General features: G+C 39.3%; 1 protein-coding gene across 4 annotated transcripts in view; it reads right to left on the bottom strand.

Moving 5' to 3' along the window:
- The window catches only part of PARD3B (par-3 family cell polarity regulator beta), a 641,105-nt gene that overhangs the window by 294,771 nt on the left and 326,332 nt on the right, over nucleotides 1-20,002 (bottom strand). For all 4 annotated transcript variants that reach the window (XM_024104030.3, XM_065562102.1, XM_065562103.1 and 1 more), the window contains 4 exons: nucleotides 16,492-16,617; nucleotides 7,917-8,275; nucleotides 3,534-3,673; nucleotides 2,336-2,464 (listed from right to left, as the gene is read on the bottom strand). In XM_024104030.3, coding sequence (XP_023959798.2) covers nucleotides 2,336-2,464; nucleotides 3,534-3,673; nucleotides 7,917-8,275; nucleotides 16,492-16,617 — 754 coding nt within the window. The remainder of the gene's footprint in view (nucleotides 1-2,335; nucleotides 2,465-3,533; nucleotides 3,674-7,916; nucleotides 8,276-16,491; nucleotides 16,618-20,002) is intronic.

Below are 20,002 nucleotides of genomic sequence, written 5' to 3'. Positions count from 1 at the left end.
TTCTAAGTTATTTTGTTTGTGTTTTCTTCTCCTCCTCTTCTAATCCTCTAATTCTTTCTTCTCTTCTAATCCTCTGCCACCAAAAATGTATTGTTGGTGGCAGAGGATTACTCTTATTCAATCTTAAAATTAAAAACAACAAAAAAGGCACATCAAGTAGTTTTGATTCCTTTTAAATCTCTGCTGAGACTATTTTCAGATGCCACATGACTTCCATCAAACATCGCATTAATCTGAACATCTGGTAGCCAAGCAGTATTGTAAGCCATATTTCTATAGCAAGCTACCAAGTAGCTATTACTGAAAGGCTTCTAAATCAGAAGGACATGTCCCTTAAAAGCATCCAATATAAATTTCAGTTACTAAAATATGTTATATGGTAAGTCAATGGGTTTACAAGGACTATAGTACTGTATTAGAATTCACATGCCATCACTGTTGCTCTGAGGGCCATCTGTGCATCACTCTCATAGAGAAAGCAATTTAAGTGAAGGCCAAACCAGCAGGATAAATGTGGCTACCTTTTGGGTCTCAATCTTGCCAGTCAGAAGTAACTTGTGAAATATAGCTAATCCTTGCTGTAGGGTCTAGAATTGAATAGAAAGCAAGCTTGGCAGATAGAAATCTCTACAGCCTCTTTTACCCACCAGGGATTGCTGTGATTTCCAGCATAATCTGGCAGCAAAGCAGAAAACATAACGTTAGGTGGGAAAGATATAGACACGGAAATGGTTAAAAAAAAAAAAAGTATGGCACACTTAAAAAAACCCATACACTTCTCAAGCAATGGTATTTTCTAACTTACATAACAACACTGTTTGCTTTTTTCCCCCTTTATCTTTATTGTTTAAAAAAATTGGGGAGAGGAAGAAGGAGAATTGCATTTGAGTTCTGATCCTAAATATGATGGACAGGTTTGTACATTTACTTAGAAATTCTCTCCTTCATGCCCATACACACAGTGAATTTAGAGCTCAGGATCTTTCTAAATAGGGCCTCACAAAGGTCAGCATGGTTGGCAGCTCTGGGAACCACTAATTAGCAATGTTATCTCTTTAATAAACCTGGGATGGATTTGATAGCATTCCATCACTAATTTTTCCCCTTACATAATTGCTCAAGCAAAAAGGAAAATTAAAACAAAAATAGATTAGCTCAGCACACTTCATTTTGGCTCTGGACCAGTAGTACATGTACAGGAAGCAGTGGCTAGCAGTTGCAGAAAGACAGAGGGTCACATCACAGCAACTAACCTACTCCAGGGCTTCCGATAGGAGTGCAGGCAACACACACACTTTGCTCAACAAGGACTAAGTGATAACAAGGAAACAAGAGGAAAAGTATGAGAAAACATACCAAAGTGGATTGCAAAAGGAGATGGTGCTAACAGGGGGTAAAGCAAAAGGAAAAGCGAAGTCCTGACAAAAGGGAGAAGGCAAGTTCTTCAAGTAAGAAAACAAGAAAGGCCATTTGTTTTCTTCAAAGAAAATAGAATGAGACAAAGGCAGGAAGTGCTGTCCTTCCTTTATCCTGCAGAGCTCTCACTGAAAAGACAAGTATATGCATCGGTCAAGATAAGGGAAAAGAGATGGCCTTCTTTGAGAGGAAACAAGTATGTATTTCTACATTAATGGACTCCTCCTATGTATATTTAGGGTGGAAAGGAATATGGTTTTACATTCAAGGTTTCCCAAAGCACTGCTCTATTTGACAGTAGTACACTGGCTTAGTAAATGAATGTGAAATCTGTTAAACAGCTTAAGAATAGCTCACACATATTAGAATGTTTGCCAAGAAAGCAAGGTTCTCCCCTATTAGCCCTGAGAACTACTATGGAATTTTCCCTTCAGCACATATAACCACCACACAATTGGCATTCCCAATTTAGGAGATGCCCAGTTCTGAACAACGCATGTTTTAGAGGCACTGTCAGTATTGTGTAGGGAAGCTTCAGAGCCTGTCAGCAACCAGTGTCATTAGTCCATTACTTTCACAAGCAATGAAATTCACTAGATACACTCAAACTTAAAACAAAACCCGAAGCCTAAAAAAAGAGTACTCTATTTTCAGACATGCTCAATCTCATCATTACATAATTCATTTACAGTATTCCCTTGTGAATTATGCCTATGATGTCACTTCTGGGATGAAAATCAAATTTCAAAGAATTATATTAAATAATGGATAAAATTAAATATAAATACTTCTCCAAGACCAGCCTTAAATAATTGCCCTTCACTGGCTTCTCATCCAGCGACAGTTTACTTGTATTTCTTAGGTCAATTTTTAAACACAGAGAACTAGTCTGATTCGGCATAGCGGAAAAAAACATTACCAGCTCTCGAGGCAGAAAGGCTTCCTCCTGCCGAGCCACGATCAGAGAGACAGTCTCCCCTTGCTTAGTGCTTCTTAACATAGCCACTAGTTCTTCCTGGGTCCTGCCAGTGACATCTCTGCCATTCACCTAATGGACATAATTAGGAAACAAACAAACAATAATTCTGACTAACGAGTGCTGTCTTTGACTTTCTAAACTGGGAGAGGTGTGGTTCAGTGGTCTGAGAACCAAGAAATATTGAGTTTTAAGGTCCTGTAGCACAGACCACGGGACCGTGAGTTGCAGCCCACATTGAAGTGTTGAGCTGTGAATGCCCCGTGTAGACCCTACTAGCGGGAACTACAAAGTACCTAGCTTGCATTGACATAGTCTTCTGGGACTACATTACTGCAAACCTGTGACTTCATACTAGCAAGATTTATATGGGGCAGTTACAGAGCAACACTTCAGTGCATGCTGAAATTCACACCCCTGTAATCTGTGCTTTAGAGCCATGCACCCAAGCTCTTAATTTGGTTGCCACAGTGAGTTTCCTCTCAGGCCTGCACAAATCACTTATCCTCTTTGCTAGTTTTCACCATCTGTTAATGGGGATTTATAATACCTACCTGGCAGGGGTTTTGTAAAGATTAATCAGTTTGTAAAGCTCTTTGAAAATGAAAACCACTAAACAAGAGGTAAGTATTAATATTGTTTACATTAGCGCTCTTTGAGGTTAGCAAGTAAAAATAGCCCCATAGATAATGAGTTCATAAGTCATACAAGTATGAACATTTAAAACCGAGAAAATACAATGCAACTGATTTAAAATGTGCATTAGAAAAACATTCACAGTGAATACACAGATTCTTGGATATTATTTCAATTGATGTATCTACTTTCAAAAATCAGGCAGCCATTTTATCAGCTCTCCCTTGTTTGAATGCCTTGCAAGACTATTTTCATAGGCACCTGATTCTGAACTGTATATTTAAGTCAACAAGCAGTATGAAAGCACTGTACTTTAAAAAACAACAACCCACCAACCTGCAAAATGGGGAAATATGGGGTTTAAATTAGGAACATGCCATGCTATGTTAGTCACTAGTAATTACAGAAAATACAAATATATCTAAAATATATATTTTAAAAGTCAATAAAAAAATATTTAGTGGTGAAAAAGGAAGGGATGTTTGATATTCCCAGTTCTGCTAACCTCCAGTATTCGGTCTCCTGACTGCAAACGACCATCTTTGACTGCTGCCCCCTTTGGCAAAATATTCTTCACAAAAATAGGACCAGGACCATGAACTGAAGAGTCTCTGGTAACCACAGTGAAACCAAGTCCTTCAGGACCTAGAGTGCAGACAGAGAAGGCTCATTGTAAATTTCAACAAGAAAATGATATTAATTAAAATAACGGAACAGTAAAATTTAAAAGTGTAAGTATCAAGAGCAAGCATTTAGATGAGCTTTCAACGAAAGCTGCTTCAGCCATTGAGCATGATTTCACGGAAGACCAGAAGAGTAAGTATTATGCCACTGTCAGAAGAGACAGGTTCAGACCCTGCTGTTAATATGCATAAACTAAAATAGTTTTGAATTACCCATGTTCCAATCAGAAACTAAATGGAGGGCTCACACTCTAAATATAATGCCTCTTTCCCAGGTAGTTTTGGGACTGCTTTAGATATTAATCCTTTAGAGTCATATCATCTCATAAAATATTTTGCGTATAGTGGGGTAAAGCAAAAAAAAATTATGGTAAAAAAATTAGGCAAAGCAGCACAAATACAGGAAGGGGGACTGACTGACACCATATTGTGTGCCTATAATCAATGGCATGATTGTTACCCAAAATATGCCAAAATTAATTTAAAGGCAGAAATATGGTGACAGTGATGAAGAGCACAAAAACTTTATACCATTCAAAGGGTATGGAAAATTCTACTTAAGTCTTAGTAATGCAGAATGACTCAGTATTATCTTAAGCAGAAATCTATGCACACTTTTCATCGGTCTGGCAAGGGTCTGGGAGATTGAGGTTATGCAAGCCAGCCCTGCATATTGGCATTAAAGACACTGCTTCACATGATATCTCACATGTTACAGACAACTTCAGAGAACTTGGAAGAGTGCTGAAGGAGCCATGTCCAAATGATTTTTCTTGAGATCCTTTCTGTCCCAAGAGTGAAGGAAGACAGAAAGAAGGAGATTCTGGTAAAGAACTGCTGACTAAGTAGCGTAAGGTAACAGGTTTTAATTGTGAGGAACATTGACCTACCCCTTATGGAGAGAGTGGTTGTATAGATGGGATAGCTTCCATTTTAGCAGAAGGCGAACCAAGCTTCTAGGGAACAGCAGGATGTTTAACAACAAAAGGAGCGAGTGAAGCGAGGAGAGGACGGACAAATGAGCATTTATTTAGTGCAAAATCAAGATGCCATGAACCAAATTAATCAAGGCACCAAGAGAAGAAAATTTTTAATTGCCTGTACACCAACGCTAGGAGAGTGGGTAATAAACGAGCAATTAGAATTGCTCATTTATGAGGATAAATTCAACCTTGTTGATATTATTGAAACATGGTGGGAAGATTTGCATGATTGGAATGTCAACATCTCTGGTTATAACCTATTCAAGGAAGGTTCAAGTGTGCAAAAGGAGATGAGGAGTAGACTCTGTGTCATGATGGCATTGCCTATTTCCAAGTCACCGACAACTTTGGACGCAAACAATCTTGAATGCTTATGGATCAATGTTTTAACAGTTACAGCTCAAGACTGGTGCCAATGCGTGTCTGCTCTAGACCACCAAATCAAGAGAGAAGAAGACGACTGTCTTCTTAAGCACCCATCTGTAATGTATAGTGAAAACTCATCATGAGCGATTTCAATTTGGGTGACATATACTAGAGTTCGCATGTTGCCAGTATTAGAACATCCTTGTAATTTCTAAAAGTCATATATGACTATTTCCTAACACAAAAAGTGTGGCAGCTATAACAGGGGAATTCTATATTGAACCTCAGTTTGACAGCTAAAGAAGAATATATCACAGAACTAAAAATTAGCGGTTGCTTAGTGCAAGTGATCATGACTATCTTACATTTGTTATGTGTAAACAGAATTTAAAAGAGCCTATATTGCAAAGCAGAAAACAATTATGAACCAAATCAGCTGGGAGAAAAAATTTAAATAAAAATATGAATGATAATTGGGAACTGTTTGAGAACATTTTTCTCCAACACCCAAAAAGCCACGAATCGAGAACGCAGGCTAGGATAGTTTAAAAACAAAAAATAAACCTCAGCCTGGTTCAAAAGGGAAGCAAAAAAACAGCAATATAAACAGAACCAAAACAACCCCATTTATAATAAATGGAAAAAAGAGGCACTGATAACAATAAATACAAGTCAGATGCTAGGAATTGTGGAAAATTAATAAGGGACGCAAAAGGACACAAGCAGAAATATATGGCCAGAAGAGACCACACAGTAAGAAAGAGGGTTTTATGTTTTTTTAAAAACATCACAAATAAAAAAAAACCTTAACAATGATATTGGCCCATTACTAGATGGAAATGGTAGAATTGTCAGTAATAATAACAAAAAGAAATGTTAAATAAATATTTCTGTTCTGTACTTAGGAAAAAAGCCAGATGATATATTCCTATCATACACTTTCCATTCCAACAATAACTACACAGAATGTTAAACAGCAGCTAAAGTTACACATCTTTAAATCAGTAGTTTTAAAAGAGCTGACCAAAGAACTCTCTTGAGCGTTAACTGCTTATGTTTAGTAAGACTTGGAACACCATGGATGTTCTAGAAAAAGATAACATTTTACCAATATTTAAAAAGAGTAAATAGGATGACCTAACTCTCTCTCTCTCTCTCTCTCTCTCTCTCTAAAATAGAATGGCTGATGCGGGACTTGATTAATAAAGAATTAATGTTTTTATAATGCCAACTAACGTGGGTTTATGGAAAATATATCTTGTCAAACTAAGTTAGCATCATTTTTTGATGAGAGAATAGGTTTGGTTGATAAATACACTTAGACTTCGGTAAGGCATTTGGCTTGGTAGCATGACATTTTGATTAAAAAACTAGAATTCTAAAAAAAAAATAACATGGCACATATTAAATGGATTAAAAACTAGCATACTGATAGCGAAATATAATTGTAAATAGGGAATCATCATTAAAGGGTGTGTTTCCAGTAAGGTCCTGCAGGGATTGGTTCTGGTCTCTAAGCTATTTAATATTTTTATCAATGCTCTGGAAGAAAACAAAATCACTACTGATAAAGTTTGCAGATGACACAGAGATTGTGGAAGTGGTAAATAATTAAGGTGATAGATCTGGATTGCTTAGCAAGGTGAGTGCAGGCAAATTTCAATATAGTCAAATATAAGGTCATACCATCTAGGAACAAAGAATGGAGGCCATACTTACAGGATGTGGGACTCTATCCTGCGAAGCAGTGACTCTGAAAAGGACTGAGGGAGTCATGACATATAAACCGAGGAATATCAAGTAGGAATAGGGAGGCAATATCTCTGTATTGGGCACCAGTGCAACTCCTATGGGAACACACTGTCCTGTTCTGGTATCCATATTTCAAAAAGGATATTCAATCGGAAGAAATTCAGAGAAAAGTCAAAACACTGATTAAGGGACTGGAAAACATGCCTTACAGTGATAGACTCAAGCTTATCAAAGAGAAAATTAAGCATCTACATGGGGAGAATAAAGAATTATTCAGTTAAACAAACAAAAGTATAACAAGAGCCAATGGCTGGGAGATGGAGCTAGACAAATTCAGACTAGAAATAAGGTGCTGATTGTAACAGTGAAAGTAATTAAACATTGAAACCATTTATCAAAGGTTGTAGAAGATTCTCGATCACCGGAAATTTTAAAATCAAGACTGGATGTTTTTATAAAAGATGTGCTCTAACTACTGGACATGATGCAGGCATTCATAACAGGAACTCCTCTGGCCTGTGTTACATATCATGAACCACATATCAGGTCAGACCAAATGATCATAATGGTCCTTTCTGGCTTCAAAATCCATGAATTACAGGGATGTGCCTGAAAGCTCCACTCCAATTAATCTGTGGGGCTCCACCGCACATTCTCAAATTTAATTGCTGCATCCCATGTATTTACTCTACTTTATTGTTCTTTTAAACTATCCCCCTTGCACACTCTACACAGCTTCTTCTTCGCTTCAGATTATGTGGCCTCTGGCTCTTCTAACTACAAAGCCATGGAAATTTTGTATTTGTTTTTCCTGTTCTGCTCATTTTTTCCTAAGTGCAGAATGCAACAACATCACCTTATATGAACTTCCTCCCCCAACGATGTCACACCAGCATGTAAAAACAAAACAGGGCAGGAAAAACGTGGCAAGAGTCCCCGGTGACATATTCAGAATATTGTGTTTATCTTTTACTAAAGTATCAATAACTAAACTGTTTAAACACTCAGATGGCCCCGTGTCACTAGTTCAGTTAAAAGTTAAGGTACCAATACAGAGAACATGGAGTTGTTACAGTACATCACTGCTGATTGTTGAACCTTTACCTTTCTTAAGGTCTATCTTTATTCTCTTTGCATTTTTCTTGTTGCCGAAGCCCATCAGAGGAGACAGTGATGGCGAAGATGGTTTCTTACCCAACCTTGGGAGATTGGGGCTCTTAGCGTGTTGTAGTGTTGCCTGCAGATCTGTCTCCAGGCTGTTCATTCCAGAGAGATCTACTGTTTTCACAGTTGGTTTCGTAAGAACAGGAGGTGAAACCTTTGTTTTTGGAACTCCTTCATCATTATCGAGCAAACAAAGGGGAGCAATGACAGACTTTTCATATTGTTCACGATTATATGGAGGAACCACTTCCAAGAAGACACTTGGAGATTTCATTGCCTGACGGAAGATATCCTGAGCCCTTTAAAGAAAGGCATGAAAACAGATTCATCAAAACCAGAAAATCTGTGTGTTATGGGGTTTGGGGTGCAATGCAGACCAGTAAGACCTGCCAGCAAGCTTGAGTGCCTTACAATGCTTTGCTGCTGCAGCTTCCAGGCTGGGCCACTCACAGCCAGCCTACCAGCATGCAAGTCACACCATGGTTCAGCAGCTCTGACTTTAGCTGCCTGTCTGCCGCCCCACATCGACTTCTACCAGCCTCAGTTACTACTTGCAGGGTGACCCCCATACACCCTCAGTCCCAAATTTTCCAAAACCATGTGTTCTGCAATGTCCAGCCCTCTCCAGGACAGTTCAGAGAAACAATAAGGTACATCACAACTTAGTAACTTAACTGGGGTAAATACACCCTTCCCTACAAACATAGAACTGAGCTGGTTTATAGGGAAAATGAACCAAGTTTATTAACAATTGGACATAGGTTAAGTGATACCAATTTAAAGGAATAAAGCTAGACAGGGCTACATACAAACAAAAGTGAAAACATGAACATAAAAGTCTAAAACTTAATCTAGCAAGTTATATGTTTTGTTCTAGATGGTTTCCCTCATCAGTCTTCCTCCTTTCCAACCATGGTTGACTTTCCCTCAGTCAGGACCTTCCACAGAAGACAAAGCACTGGCTTCCCTTGTCTTCCTAAGTGTCAACTATATTCAGTTTCCAGAGACTTCAACCCCTCCATGGTTGAAGAACCCATATTTCTCATCTTGCAAGAGCTCTGGCCTCTGGTCTCCGTCTAGTGAGGGATGACAAAGACGGCTTCTATTTTTGCTTACTTCTTCTAAAGTTCAATGCCTTTGTTTCAAGGGGCATGATGAACTCATGTTGTTTTTCCCTTCCTTTGGATTTCCCATTCCCCTGTACATTAATGGGGTTTCCACTATTTTCATTCCACCATGCTTAATATACATAGGAGACAGATAAATAGCTGCTTTCTCTCCTGTCTGAGAGGGAACCTGTTTCTCCCTGTTTGGCCACAGACTTTAAAGCATAATATCATTAAGTATCCATATTTCCTCATATAGTGTTGATCCATACATTTGCCTTTAACCATCCTCAGGTTGCCCCTCTGTAACCTCAATACCTATGTGGGCCTAGGACCAGGCCCTGCAGCCTGGGGAGTTGCTGGTCTATGGCTTCCCAGCCCCCAAGGCCTTTCCCCAGCCCTGCCTCACTCTAGGTCCCTGGTGAGTTCCCTGCAGCCAGGTCTGTCTCTCTCTCTCCTGTCAGAGGGAGACTCCTCAGCTCTGGCTAACCTGGCCTTCTTATAAGGCTGAGTGGCTCAGTTTGGGGCATGGCCCCAGCTGTAGCCACTTCCCCAATCAGCCGGGGTTTTGCCCCTTTCCACAGCCCCAGCCCTCTGCAGGACTTTTCCAACCCCTTCAGGGCTGGAGCGGGCATTCACCCTGCTACAGGAATATATTGCATTTGTCCTTATTGAATTTCATCCTATTTATTTCAAACCATTTCTCCAGTTTGTCCATTCCATTTTGAATTTTAATCTTATCCTCCAAAGCACTTGCAACTCCTCCCAGCTTGGTATTGTCCTCTATGCCATTATCTAAATCATTGATGAAGATATTGAATAGAACCAGACCCAGAACTGATCCCTGTGGAACCCCACTTGATACGCCCTTCCAGCTCAACTGTGAACCACTGATAACTACCCTCTGGGAACGGTTTTCCAATCAGTTATGCATCCACCTTATAGTAGCTCCATCTAGGTTGTATTTCCCTAGTTTGTTTATCAGATGGTCATGTGAGAGGGTATCAAAAGCCTTACAAAAGTCAATATATACCACATCTACTGCTTCCCCCCATCCCCGAGGCTTGTTATTCTGTCAAAGAAAGCTATTAGGTTGGTTTGACACGATTTGTTCTTGACAAATCCGTGCTGTTACTTATTATCTTCTATGTTTCTGCAAACTGATTGCTTAATTATTTCCCTATTATCTTTCCCGGTACTGAACTTAAACTGACTGGTCTGTAATTTCCTGGGTTGTCCTTATTCCCCTTTTTATAGATTGGCACTACACTTGCCCTTTTCCAGTCCTCTGGAATCTGACCCATCTTCCATGACTTTTAGAAGATAATCACTAATGGTTCAGATATCTCCTCAGTCAGCTCCTTGAATATTCTAGCATATATTTCATCAGGCACTGGTGACTTGAAAACATCTAAATTGTCTAAGTAATTTTTAACTTGTTCTTTCTTTATTTTAGTCTATAATTCTACCTCATTTTCATTGGCATTCATTAAGTTAGATGTCCAATTGCTACTAAACTTTTTGGTGAAAATTGACCAAAAAAAAATAATTTAAACACTTCTGCCATTTCCACGTTTTTTGTTATTGTTTCCACCCCCCGCTACCCCCTTCACTGAGTAATGGGCGTACCCTGTTCTTGGTCTTCCCTCTTGCTGCTAATGTATTTGTAGAATGTTTTCTTTTTACCTTTTATGTCTCTAGCTAGTTTAATCTCATTTTCTGCCTTGGCCTTTCTAATTCTGTCCCTACATACTTGTGTTGCACAGTTTAAACACACTTTAATTCCAGAGTATAGTCAAAACTCTTAATACACACCATGTGCATACATCACACAAGAATATTAATGATTGGGGCCCGAGCTGAGCTGAAGTGGCCGGGCTGGAGCCACTCGGCCGGAACCGGGGCCAGCGCCCCAGGGCCCGAGCCAAGCCGGGCCAGAGACACCGGGGCCAGAGCCGCTCGGCTGGGGGGGCCGGGCTGGGCCGCCTCCCCCCCCCCCCCCGCCCCGCCCCAGCTTACCTGCTACCTGCCTGTTTCAGGCTTTCCGCGAACATTTGATTTGCGGGAAGCAGGGGAGGGGGAGGAGCAGGGGGGCGGAGTGTGCAGGGGAGGGGGAAGAGGGGGTGGGGACTTTGGGGAAGGGGCGGAGTTGGGGTGGGGAAGGGGCGGAGTTGGGACAGGGCTGGGGGTGGAGTTGGGGCGGGGCCGGGGCCCCATGGAGTGTCCTCTTTTTGTTTTTGTTTTTTAAATATGGTAATCCTAGTTGAAAGGGATCTCTGGAACAAACTCTCCCTAGATTAATCTGAGCAGAAGAGTTTAAAAGTGCCCCAACTCTATTATACACACAAGATAAAGCTCAAAAATGCTTTAACTACAGTAGTGAAAGAACTATGCTCCTCAGTCCATATTCTCCACAGACATTAGAGTTGTAGGTTATGCCTGCTTCTGTACCATATACTGTTTATTTCAAAACAAACTTCTTTCTCATCCCTAAACCACCAGCTAATAGATATTTAAGAATGTAAAATCCTCACTTAATTTATCTCAGACCACTCCCCATTCTCATATCATTGCAAGCAGCCACGTGACAATACACTGTATGGTGGCTTAAAAGCTCATTTTTAGGAGATGCACATTTTAAACTTATCAGAGAGATAGAAATAGGAGATCTCTCACAAACTAAAAATAATGGTGAGAACACCAGTAAATCTGTAGGAAACATAGAAGCAGTACCTGAGGGGGAAATAATTGCCAGGACTTTTTTTTTAGAAAAATGTAATGGGCAGTGAAAGTCAAATTCTTTGAGCCCCCAAATGCATACTTAAAGAAATAAAAGGCAAAGACTCAACCAAAAGAGGTGCTAAGATCTCCAGAACACAGCAGAATATAATTGAATTTATTAACACAAAATGAAAAAGGAGACTCACAGTAGAGAGATATAAAACCATTATGAACATGAAACTACAACAAATTGCCTTCTAGTGAGGAAAAGCAACCTTTCAGAGCAGTATTCAAAAACTTCCATCTAAAATAGACAAACTGAAAAAGAACATGTAATCACTACAGTCTTTGCTAACCATTAAAGGACCCTTTGCAATCAGCAGGAGAAACCATGACCTTACCACTAATACAGTCAAACTGATTGCTCTTTCTGTATCAGTAGCCAATGCAACAAGTGACTATAAACCCCTGTCATTTGACAGAGGCATCAAACTTTTGTACCTCCGATTCATTTCAGGTGATGGGGCCAGGAAGTAAAAACTATTATGTTACTCTTGTAGGTTACATGGTGTCAGAAGAAAATTAAATCTTTGGCAAAAACTGAGCAAGTGAAGTCTCCTTAATCTCTCAGTTTAAAAGGGAAACTGATAGAGAACTGGCAGTTACTGTAGTGCTTCCAAGTATTCCAGAAAGCTAGCAGTATTGCAGAGAAATCAGAGGGTGAAATTCTCCACATTGCTACAGGCCAGAGGCATTCAAAATCTATAGTGTGTTCCAGAGGAGGCAGGAAGGGGACTGCAAACTTCTACTCAGTCATTCAAAATTTCAAAAAATCATTTGATCAATGCAAAAAATCATTTGAGAAAGATGTATTTTATTTTCTTAATAAAACACTAGCTGCTAGGTAAGACCATTGGCCTTTACGTTACAACCCCATAACTTAAAATTCATTTGACAATTTAGGGATCAAATTATTTTGTGGTATAATTGATAACTAAATAAGTAAAAGGGATTGATTTTGCAAAAATTAGTCTGCAACAAACATCTACGTTATTTATGTATAAAAGCTTTACATCAATTGCTTATTGACTTATTACTAGCATATAACAATACTGCACCAAATACCAGTATGTCTACCTGTGTACAACAGTGCTGGACCACATCTACATTCATACTGCAACACATTTGTATACTTGCATTCTTACCTGTATAATACCACACCAAATATATCTACCTATGTAGTAGGCTAAAAATATCCATATGAAAATACAAACAATATAGGTTGATGGGGTTTTGTTATGTTTACCTTACACATCACATTTAAATCTATTGTTTTTCTTGTCTAAATTTCCTTTTTCTTAAAATTTCCCTTTTCTGGCATGGACTAGAAATGCAGAAGGCACTCAAATGTAGCATTAAAACTTTTTTCATCATTTCAGTTTTATGGGACAAATGCCTTGATTTAGCAGTCCATAGCTATTCAGCAAAGCACTTAAGAAGGTCCTTAAAATTAAGCACATGCCCAATGTCTGTTAACTGCAATAGCACCTGAGTAGATACTTCTAGTGAAGCATGTGCTTAAACATGTTGAATAAGGATTTTACTTAAGCATACACTTTGCTAATTTGAAGCTGAAGTCACCAGGTTTTCCTAGCATCATCTGTGAACATTTGGCAGGTGGGAGCAGGGAATTCATGGGGTCATGGAACTCCCTATTGGTCTCTGTTATGATGTGGAAACTATTTTCCACTGCAGGGGGGAAAAGATTGGTTAGGTTCTGACACTTATCAATCACCAAAACGAAAATGTACCATGGAATAGGCTTATTATCAGATATTTTGAACATGTACAACCAGGGAAAAAGGGGGGAGGGAATCCACAAAAACCTTAGCCACTAAAGCATAAGATCAGCACTGTTTTTAATCAAACTACTGTAGAACTGCACATATTCATATGTAACACTGAAATTTTGCATTGAGCATAAACATTGAGCATTTGGCTTATGGTTTAAAATGTTAAGCATCAACTCCCTTGAGCCCTCAACAGATTTTGTTGTCTGATGAATATCACTCGTGTCTTGTAATATAGGGATTAAAAATAAAAATAAATTACTATTTAATTTTAAGCAAATATTTGTGACTGTGAAATTTAAGAGGCTATTCATTCCAGCAAAAAAAAAGTCGTCTTGAATGCACAGATTATCCAAAGTATTCTCTGTTACATAAACCAATTAGGGATGAACAATAACGTCAACAGATTTTAAGTCAAAACTACAAAACTTATTACTCTATGCTTTTAACCTAAAGTTAGCCTTGCAACTTAGTTCAACTGCTTTATACTTTGTGTTGGAAATCATTAATCTTTAACCATTTTTAGACACCTGAAAAGAGTTGTAGCACAAGAGATTCTCTCTTTCTTCTTAACTATTTACAGAAACACCACATTCTCAGAAGTTGTGGGCACCACCAAAAATACTATATGTTCAGTTTTGGATACCTTAATACTAGAAATTTCTCAAAAAACTGGAAGGAAATAAAAGACTAAAAAGGCTGTGTTGGTGAGTATCTGAGTGTCTGCTGCTGGGACAGTTGGTCAGTTTGACCGTGTGCTTGATTGCTTGCTTGTCTGAAAAGTGTGAATTGGGAGTGCTTTGTTCCAGGTGGGCCTTGAGTAGGCCTGACTGGTATATAAGGGCAGTCAGCAGCGAACTAGCAGAGCGGCGAACAGCAGAGGCTAACAGAGGGAGTTTGCCCGGGAGCTCACCTGGGGAGAGCTCACTGAGGCTTTCATCTGCAGGTTTCTCTGAGTAGTTCCTGCAACAGTTGAGGAAGCTCTTAAGAGGACGGTGATATGGAAGGTGAGCGATCAGCTGTTGTAACCTGCACAGGTTGTGCCATGTTTGTCTTTCTTCCACAGGACAGAAGCGACTTTGTCTGTACAAAGTGCAAGTTGGTTTCCATATTGGAAGAGAAGGTTCGAGGGCTGGAGAAACGAGTATCGACTCTGCGTTGCATACGGGAAAATGAAGATTTCCTGGACAGATGTCAGGAGATGCTTCTACAGCTACAATGTTCTGAAGATTCAAAGCAGGTGCAGCAGGGACAGAAGGATTGTGAAGAGGTTTGGCAGCATGTGACCTCCAGAAGGAGAAAGAAGAGCGTCCATGCACCAGCAATGGAGATACAGGTGAGCAATCATTTCCATGTTCTCTCTACAGGTACTAATGCGGAGAGTGGACTAGATGACCCATGTGAGGGAAGGGAGCAGAAGGAGACTCCACCGATTGGAAGGCAAAAGATGCAGAGGGACCTAGACAAATTAGAGGATTGGGCCAAAAAACACCTGATGAGGTTCAACAAGGACAAGTGCAGAGTCCTGCACTTAGGACGGAAGAATCCCATGCACTGTTACAGACTAGGGACCGAATGGCTAGGTAGCAGTTCTGCAGAAAAAGACCTAGGGGTCACAGTGGACGAGAAGCTGGATATGAGTCAACAGTGTGCTCTTGTTGCCAAGAAGGCTAACGGCATTTTGGGCTGTATAAGTAGGGGCATTGCCAGCAGATCGAGGAACGTGATCATTCCCCTTTATTCGACATTGGTGAGGCCTCATCTGGAATACTGTGTCCAGTTTTGGGCCCCACACTACAAGAAGGATGTGGAAAAATTGGAAAGAGTCCAGCAGAGGGCAACAAAAATGATTAGGGGTCTGGAGCACATGACTTATGAGGAGAGGCTGAGGGAACTGGGATTGTTTAGTCTCCAGAAGAGAAGAATTTGATAGCAGCCTTCAACTACCTGAAGGGGGGTTCCAAAGAGGATGGAGCTCGGCTGTTCTCAGTGGTGGCAGATGACAGAACAAGGAGCAATGGTCTCAAGTTGCAGTGGGGGAGGTCCAGGTTGGATATTAGGAAACACCATTTCACTAGGAGGGTGGTGAAGCACTGGAATGCGTTACCTAGGGAGGTGGTGGAGTCTCCTTCCTTGGAGGTTTTTAAGGCCCGGCTTGACAAAGCCCTGGCTGGGATGATTTAGTTGGGAATTGGTCCTACTTTGAGCAGGGGGTTGGACTAGATGACCTCTTGAGGTCCCTTCCAACCCTGATATTCTATGATTCTATGACGAGTAAAAAAAGTAAGTGGGGGTGAAGGGATTGACTTATATTTAAAAGTTATGCAAACTAAATCTGCACAGTATTGTTTGGCTAAACAATTACTAGTAGGTGATAATGTAAAGCCAATACCTTTCTGAAGTGTAAACACAAAGGAGGGAGAGGATTTATTTAGGATGTTCCAAAGGCATGCAATAAGGAGTAATGAAATACAAAAGCACTGATGTAAGGAAAAATTTCCTAATGCTGAATAGTATCTCATCGGAAGTAGTGTTCCATTGTTTGAATTCTTTAAAACTGGAGTGGACAAAACAATTTAGAATACATTGTAGGAAGTTCTGCTTCACTGGCAGGTGAAGGTTTTTCCAATATTATAATTTCTATAATTTGAGTCTATGATGGGAACTATATATTACTGCATTTGGAAGTTTCATGAAAGAGAATTATGATGCTTTAGTTATATACAAATTTTATGGTATTTTACTTGCAACATGCTACATTAATCACCTCAATAAGTACAGCATTATATAAAATTCTGGTGGTTAACAGAATCAATTAAGTAATTAAGTAGCACTCACTGTGCAAAGGTTTTATCTACGAGGTCCACATTGTTAATTTTCACAATACACTCATTTTCATGGAAAAGACCATCACGCCTAGACCTGCTGTTCTCCTCAATACCACGAATAAAGAGTCCTAGAATCCTGAAAAGCAATAATAAAGCTGATGATTATTCTGTATTAGATTTGTATACAAGACATTTATAATAATTACAAATAGATATTGGTCTCTACTAAGGAAGGAACAAAGTTCTTCTTGTGGTCTACTAATCACACCATATTAAGTCTTTAGTCTAAAGGAGAGATTTCTAAAATTTATTTTCCATTAATGAACCAGGACTCCAAAAAGAATATGAAACCAGCCAGTATAATTTTAGTCGGCTGACACTGTTGGTAACCCTTCCTAACACTTCAGAAAGTGTTAACTGCATTAATCAGGGGTTGGAGAAAGCGAGGGGGAAACCAGCCCCATCCTTCCAGACAAAATGTTAGGATAGAATTTATGCAGGATAGATACATGTTAACAAATATGATGGAATCAATTACAAGGAAAAGGTTAAAGTTAAGTGCAAAACAGTGGTTCTAATTATACTAGATCAAAATACAGAGGCATTGCTACAAGGAATTGGAAGCCTGTTTCTGCTGAGGAAAGGATGACGTGCACAAGGAACAATCTCTTTCTAGTCAAATCCGAAGAAACCGAGAAATTAGGCTAATCTTGCCTGTATTGAGGCCTAGGGTTTCTTGAACCACTGCAAACCACAGTGATCCAGGTGGAGGGGCAGTGTGAATTTGTTATTAACATTTTGAAAAGCCCTCGCAAGGAGATCTGTGTTGTATTCCTATGGACTTCCTATACATCGTTTCTCAAGTCAATTAAATCCCCACTGACTCACAGTTTCCTCATTTCCATGACAAATGAGATCAATATTAATTTCCTACCTCACAGGTGTATTGTGAAGTTTACTACATTAATATTTGTAAAGTGCTTTCAGAAGCTCAAACAGAAAGTGTTGTTGTACAAGTGCAAAGTAAATTACATAAAGAAGAGTCAGACTTCTGCCTTAGAGAGGATGATGTCCTTCTCATAGCATGCTAAGCACTATGCTAAGCACTAAATCTGCAAATGGGAATGATTTCAGGTAAAAAACTGTACTTGCTTGAGACTGGATTAAAAACCTGGGGTGTCACCGAGACATTCCATGTAATTGAAGACTTTGTGTACACAGAGCCCTTATAATCTCATTTTTATGCATTAACCTACACATGCCATAACATAGATGACATTTAGGATATGTCTACACTGCAATGTAAACTCAGGGTTTGAACTCAGTCTCAAGCCTACCTTTGACCTCCATCTACACACAAAATCGTGCTAATCCAGGGCCTGGACCCAGGGTCATAGGACCCCACAGGGGTGGTGGGTCCAAACCTGAGTCAAGTCAGTCCCTGGGTCCAAGTCCTATTGCTCTGCAGTATATATGCAGTCTTAGTAGACTTGTGTACTGGGAGATCACTAAAAGGATCCCACAATCCTATGAAACAACTCTCTCTTCCTTTGGACAATCAAGTTTGGTGGACAGTCAAGTTTTTCCACGCTGCACCACAAACCAAGGGCTAGAGCGGCCACATTTCGGGAGGGCGCTAGGAAGTCTGGGATATGGTTGGTTGGATCTGAGTCTGCGTACTGCAACATGAACGTCGGAGCCTCGAGTTAGGCCTGGGTTAGAAAATTCCGAATCTATGGTTGACAATCAATGTAGATGCTCAAGACCTGGGTTCTCTAACCCAGGACCTACTGACTTGAGATCCACTAACCCTAGGCTTACATTATAGTGTAGACATTGCCTTAGAGGCCCTTTTCATTGGTTTCACTCAGTAAAGCACCAATATGTAATTTTCAACTTCACAGTTCCTTTACACCAGTACTATTCATCTGATTAGTATTTAAATCTACTAAGTAACAGAATGGCAAAAAGATATGAGTTTTGTTTATCTACACTTTTTTTTTTTAAGTGTGTGTTTTCCACTAAGGAGCATTAGTAGATTGGAATTTTGCATTGTAATAAATTTGTCATGTAGAAGAACCCCTAGTAACATTGTAGTGTAATAAAGAAAGCTTTTTATTTTGGGGCAGGCAAAATTTGACAATTTCCATGAATACCAATAGAAACAGCCAATTAGCTGCAACCAAGGAGTTAAATATTACAATTTAATTTCAAATAATTACATTAAGATTCAATCTAGTAAAAATAAGGAAATTAAAGAAATTGAAAATTAAGTCTGTTGCTATGATCTTAACTAATCCCACTGTGCCCAGACTCAACACCACATAGAACTATAAGATCACTGACTGGCCTGATATTCCCCATATGTGCTGCATTATCTGGACACATGGGTTGAGTTAAATATGCTGTGACAGCCTAACCTCGTTACTTCATTACTTTTATTGTTTGAAGTCTCAACTTTAACATTACCTTAATGTGATTTTTAAATTTAATTTCCTTTCTTTTATGGTAAGTCTAAAGTGCAAAGAAAATGAAACATTATTTCAACTAGTTATTGTTGCTCATTTGTATACTAAAGCCTAAGTGCCAAGCATTTTGCTTAAACTCATTCTGAAAAAAAACAAACAGAACAGGATTACAATGAAATGTTATTCCTAAATGTTATTCACTGAAGATGAATACCTGTTATTAGTGTAATATCAATACTATTCTTATTAGAAAATACCCGTTTTCTACAAACTGTTACAACAAAAATACCAGTCAAGGTGGATGGCCAACATGCTTGATAAAACCTGCCCGGTTATCAACAGAAATGGAAAACACTTCTGTTCTTTCTTGTGTTTTGATGAATTATGAAATGTATGCACTAGTCCCTGTTTGATTAAATAACAGGAACAAGTGGTTAAACCATTCTGGTATTTTACAAAAGACACCAGTACAATTCTGCCAAGTGTCATTAGAATTTCTCAAGACAACTGGGTAAACACTCAGCCTGTCTGTCAAAAAATAGCTTGCTGTAAGCCATGCTCCACAGCATTTGTAAACAAGAATATTAACATGCACAGAAAGTAGGCCAAGGAGCTCTGCTGGTTATTCAGTGAATTCTTTTAAAGATGAACCCTAAGCAGTTAGAATTCAGCATCACAAGTATTGCAGTAATATTAAATTACTGATATTTTGCAATTTTATAGTGCCTTCCATCTGAGGATCTCAAAGAAGAATTAGCAAATTAAGCCTCACTATGCCCCTATAATATAAGGAAGCATTGCCTATGTTTTAGAGATGGGGAAACAGAATGGCTTGCCCAAGGTAAAACAGGAAGTCTGTGATGGAGCCAATGATAGAACTCAGAACTCCTGACTTCCAATCCTTCCTCCTGAAATAAGGTGATGACATTTTTTTCTAGCAGCAAATGGTCAACCTGCTTTTTGATTTGGCAACTAAAATACCCCAGTTGAATGAGTCCATCTAAAGTCTCAGATCCTGCTGAGGAAATATTCACAAACAATATACTACTTGAA

Source organism: Chrysemys picta, chromosome 11 (assembly GCF_011386835.1).
Source record: "Chrysemys picta bellii isolate R12L10 chromosome 11, ASM1138683v2, whole genome shotgun sequence".
NCBI classification, from domain to species: domain Eukaryota; kingdom Metazoa; phylum Chordata; order Testudines; family Emydidae; genus Chrysemys; species Chrysemys picta.
Note: the sequence above shows the minus strand (reverse complement) of the source record. Positions and strands in the feature narration are given on the sequence as shown.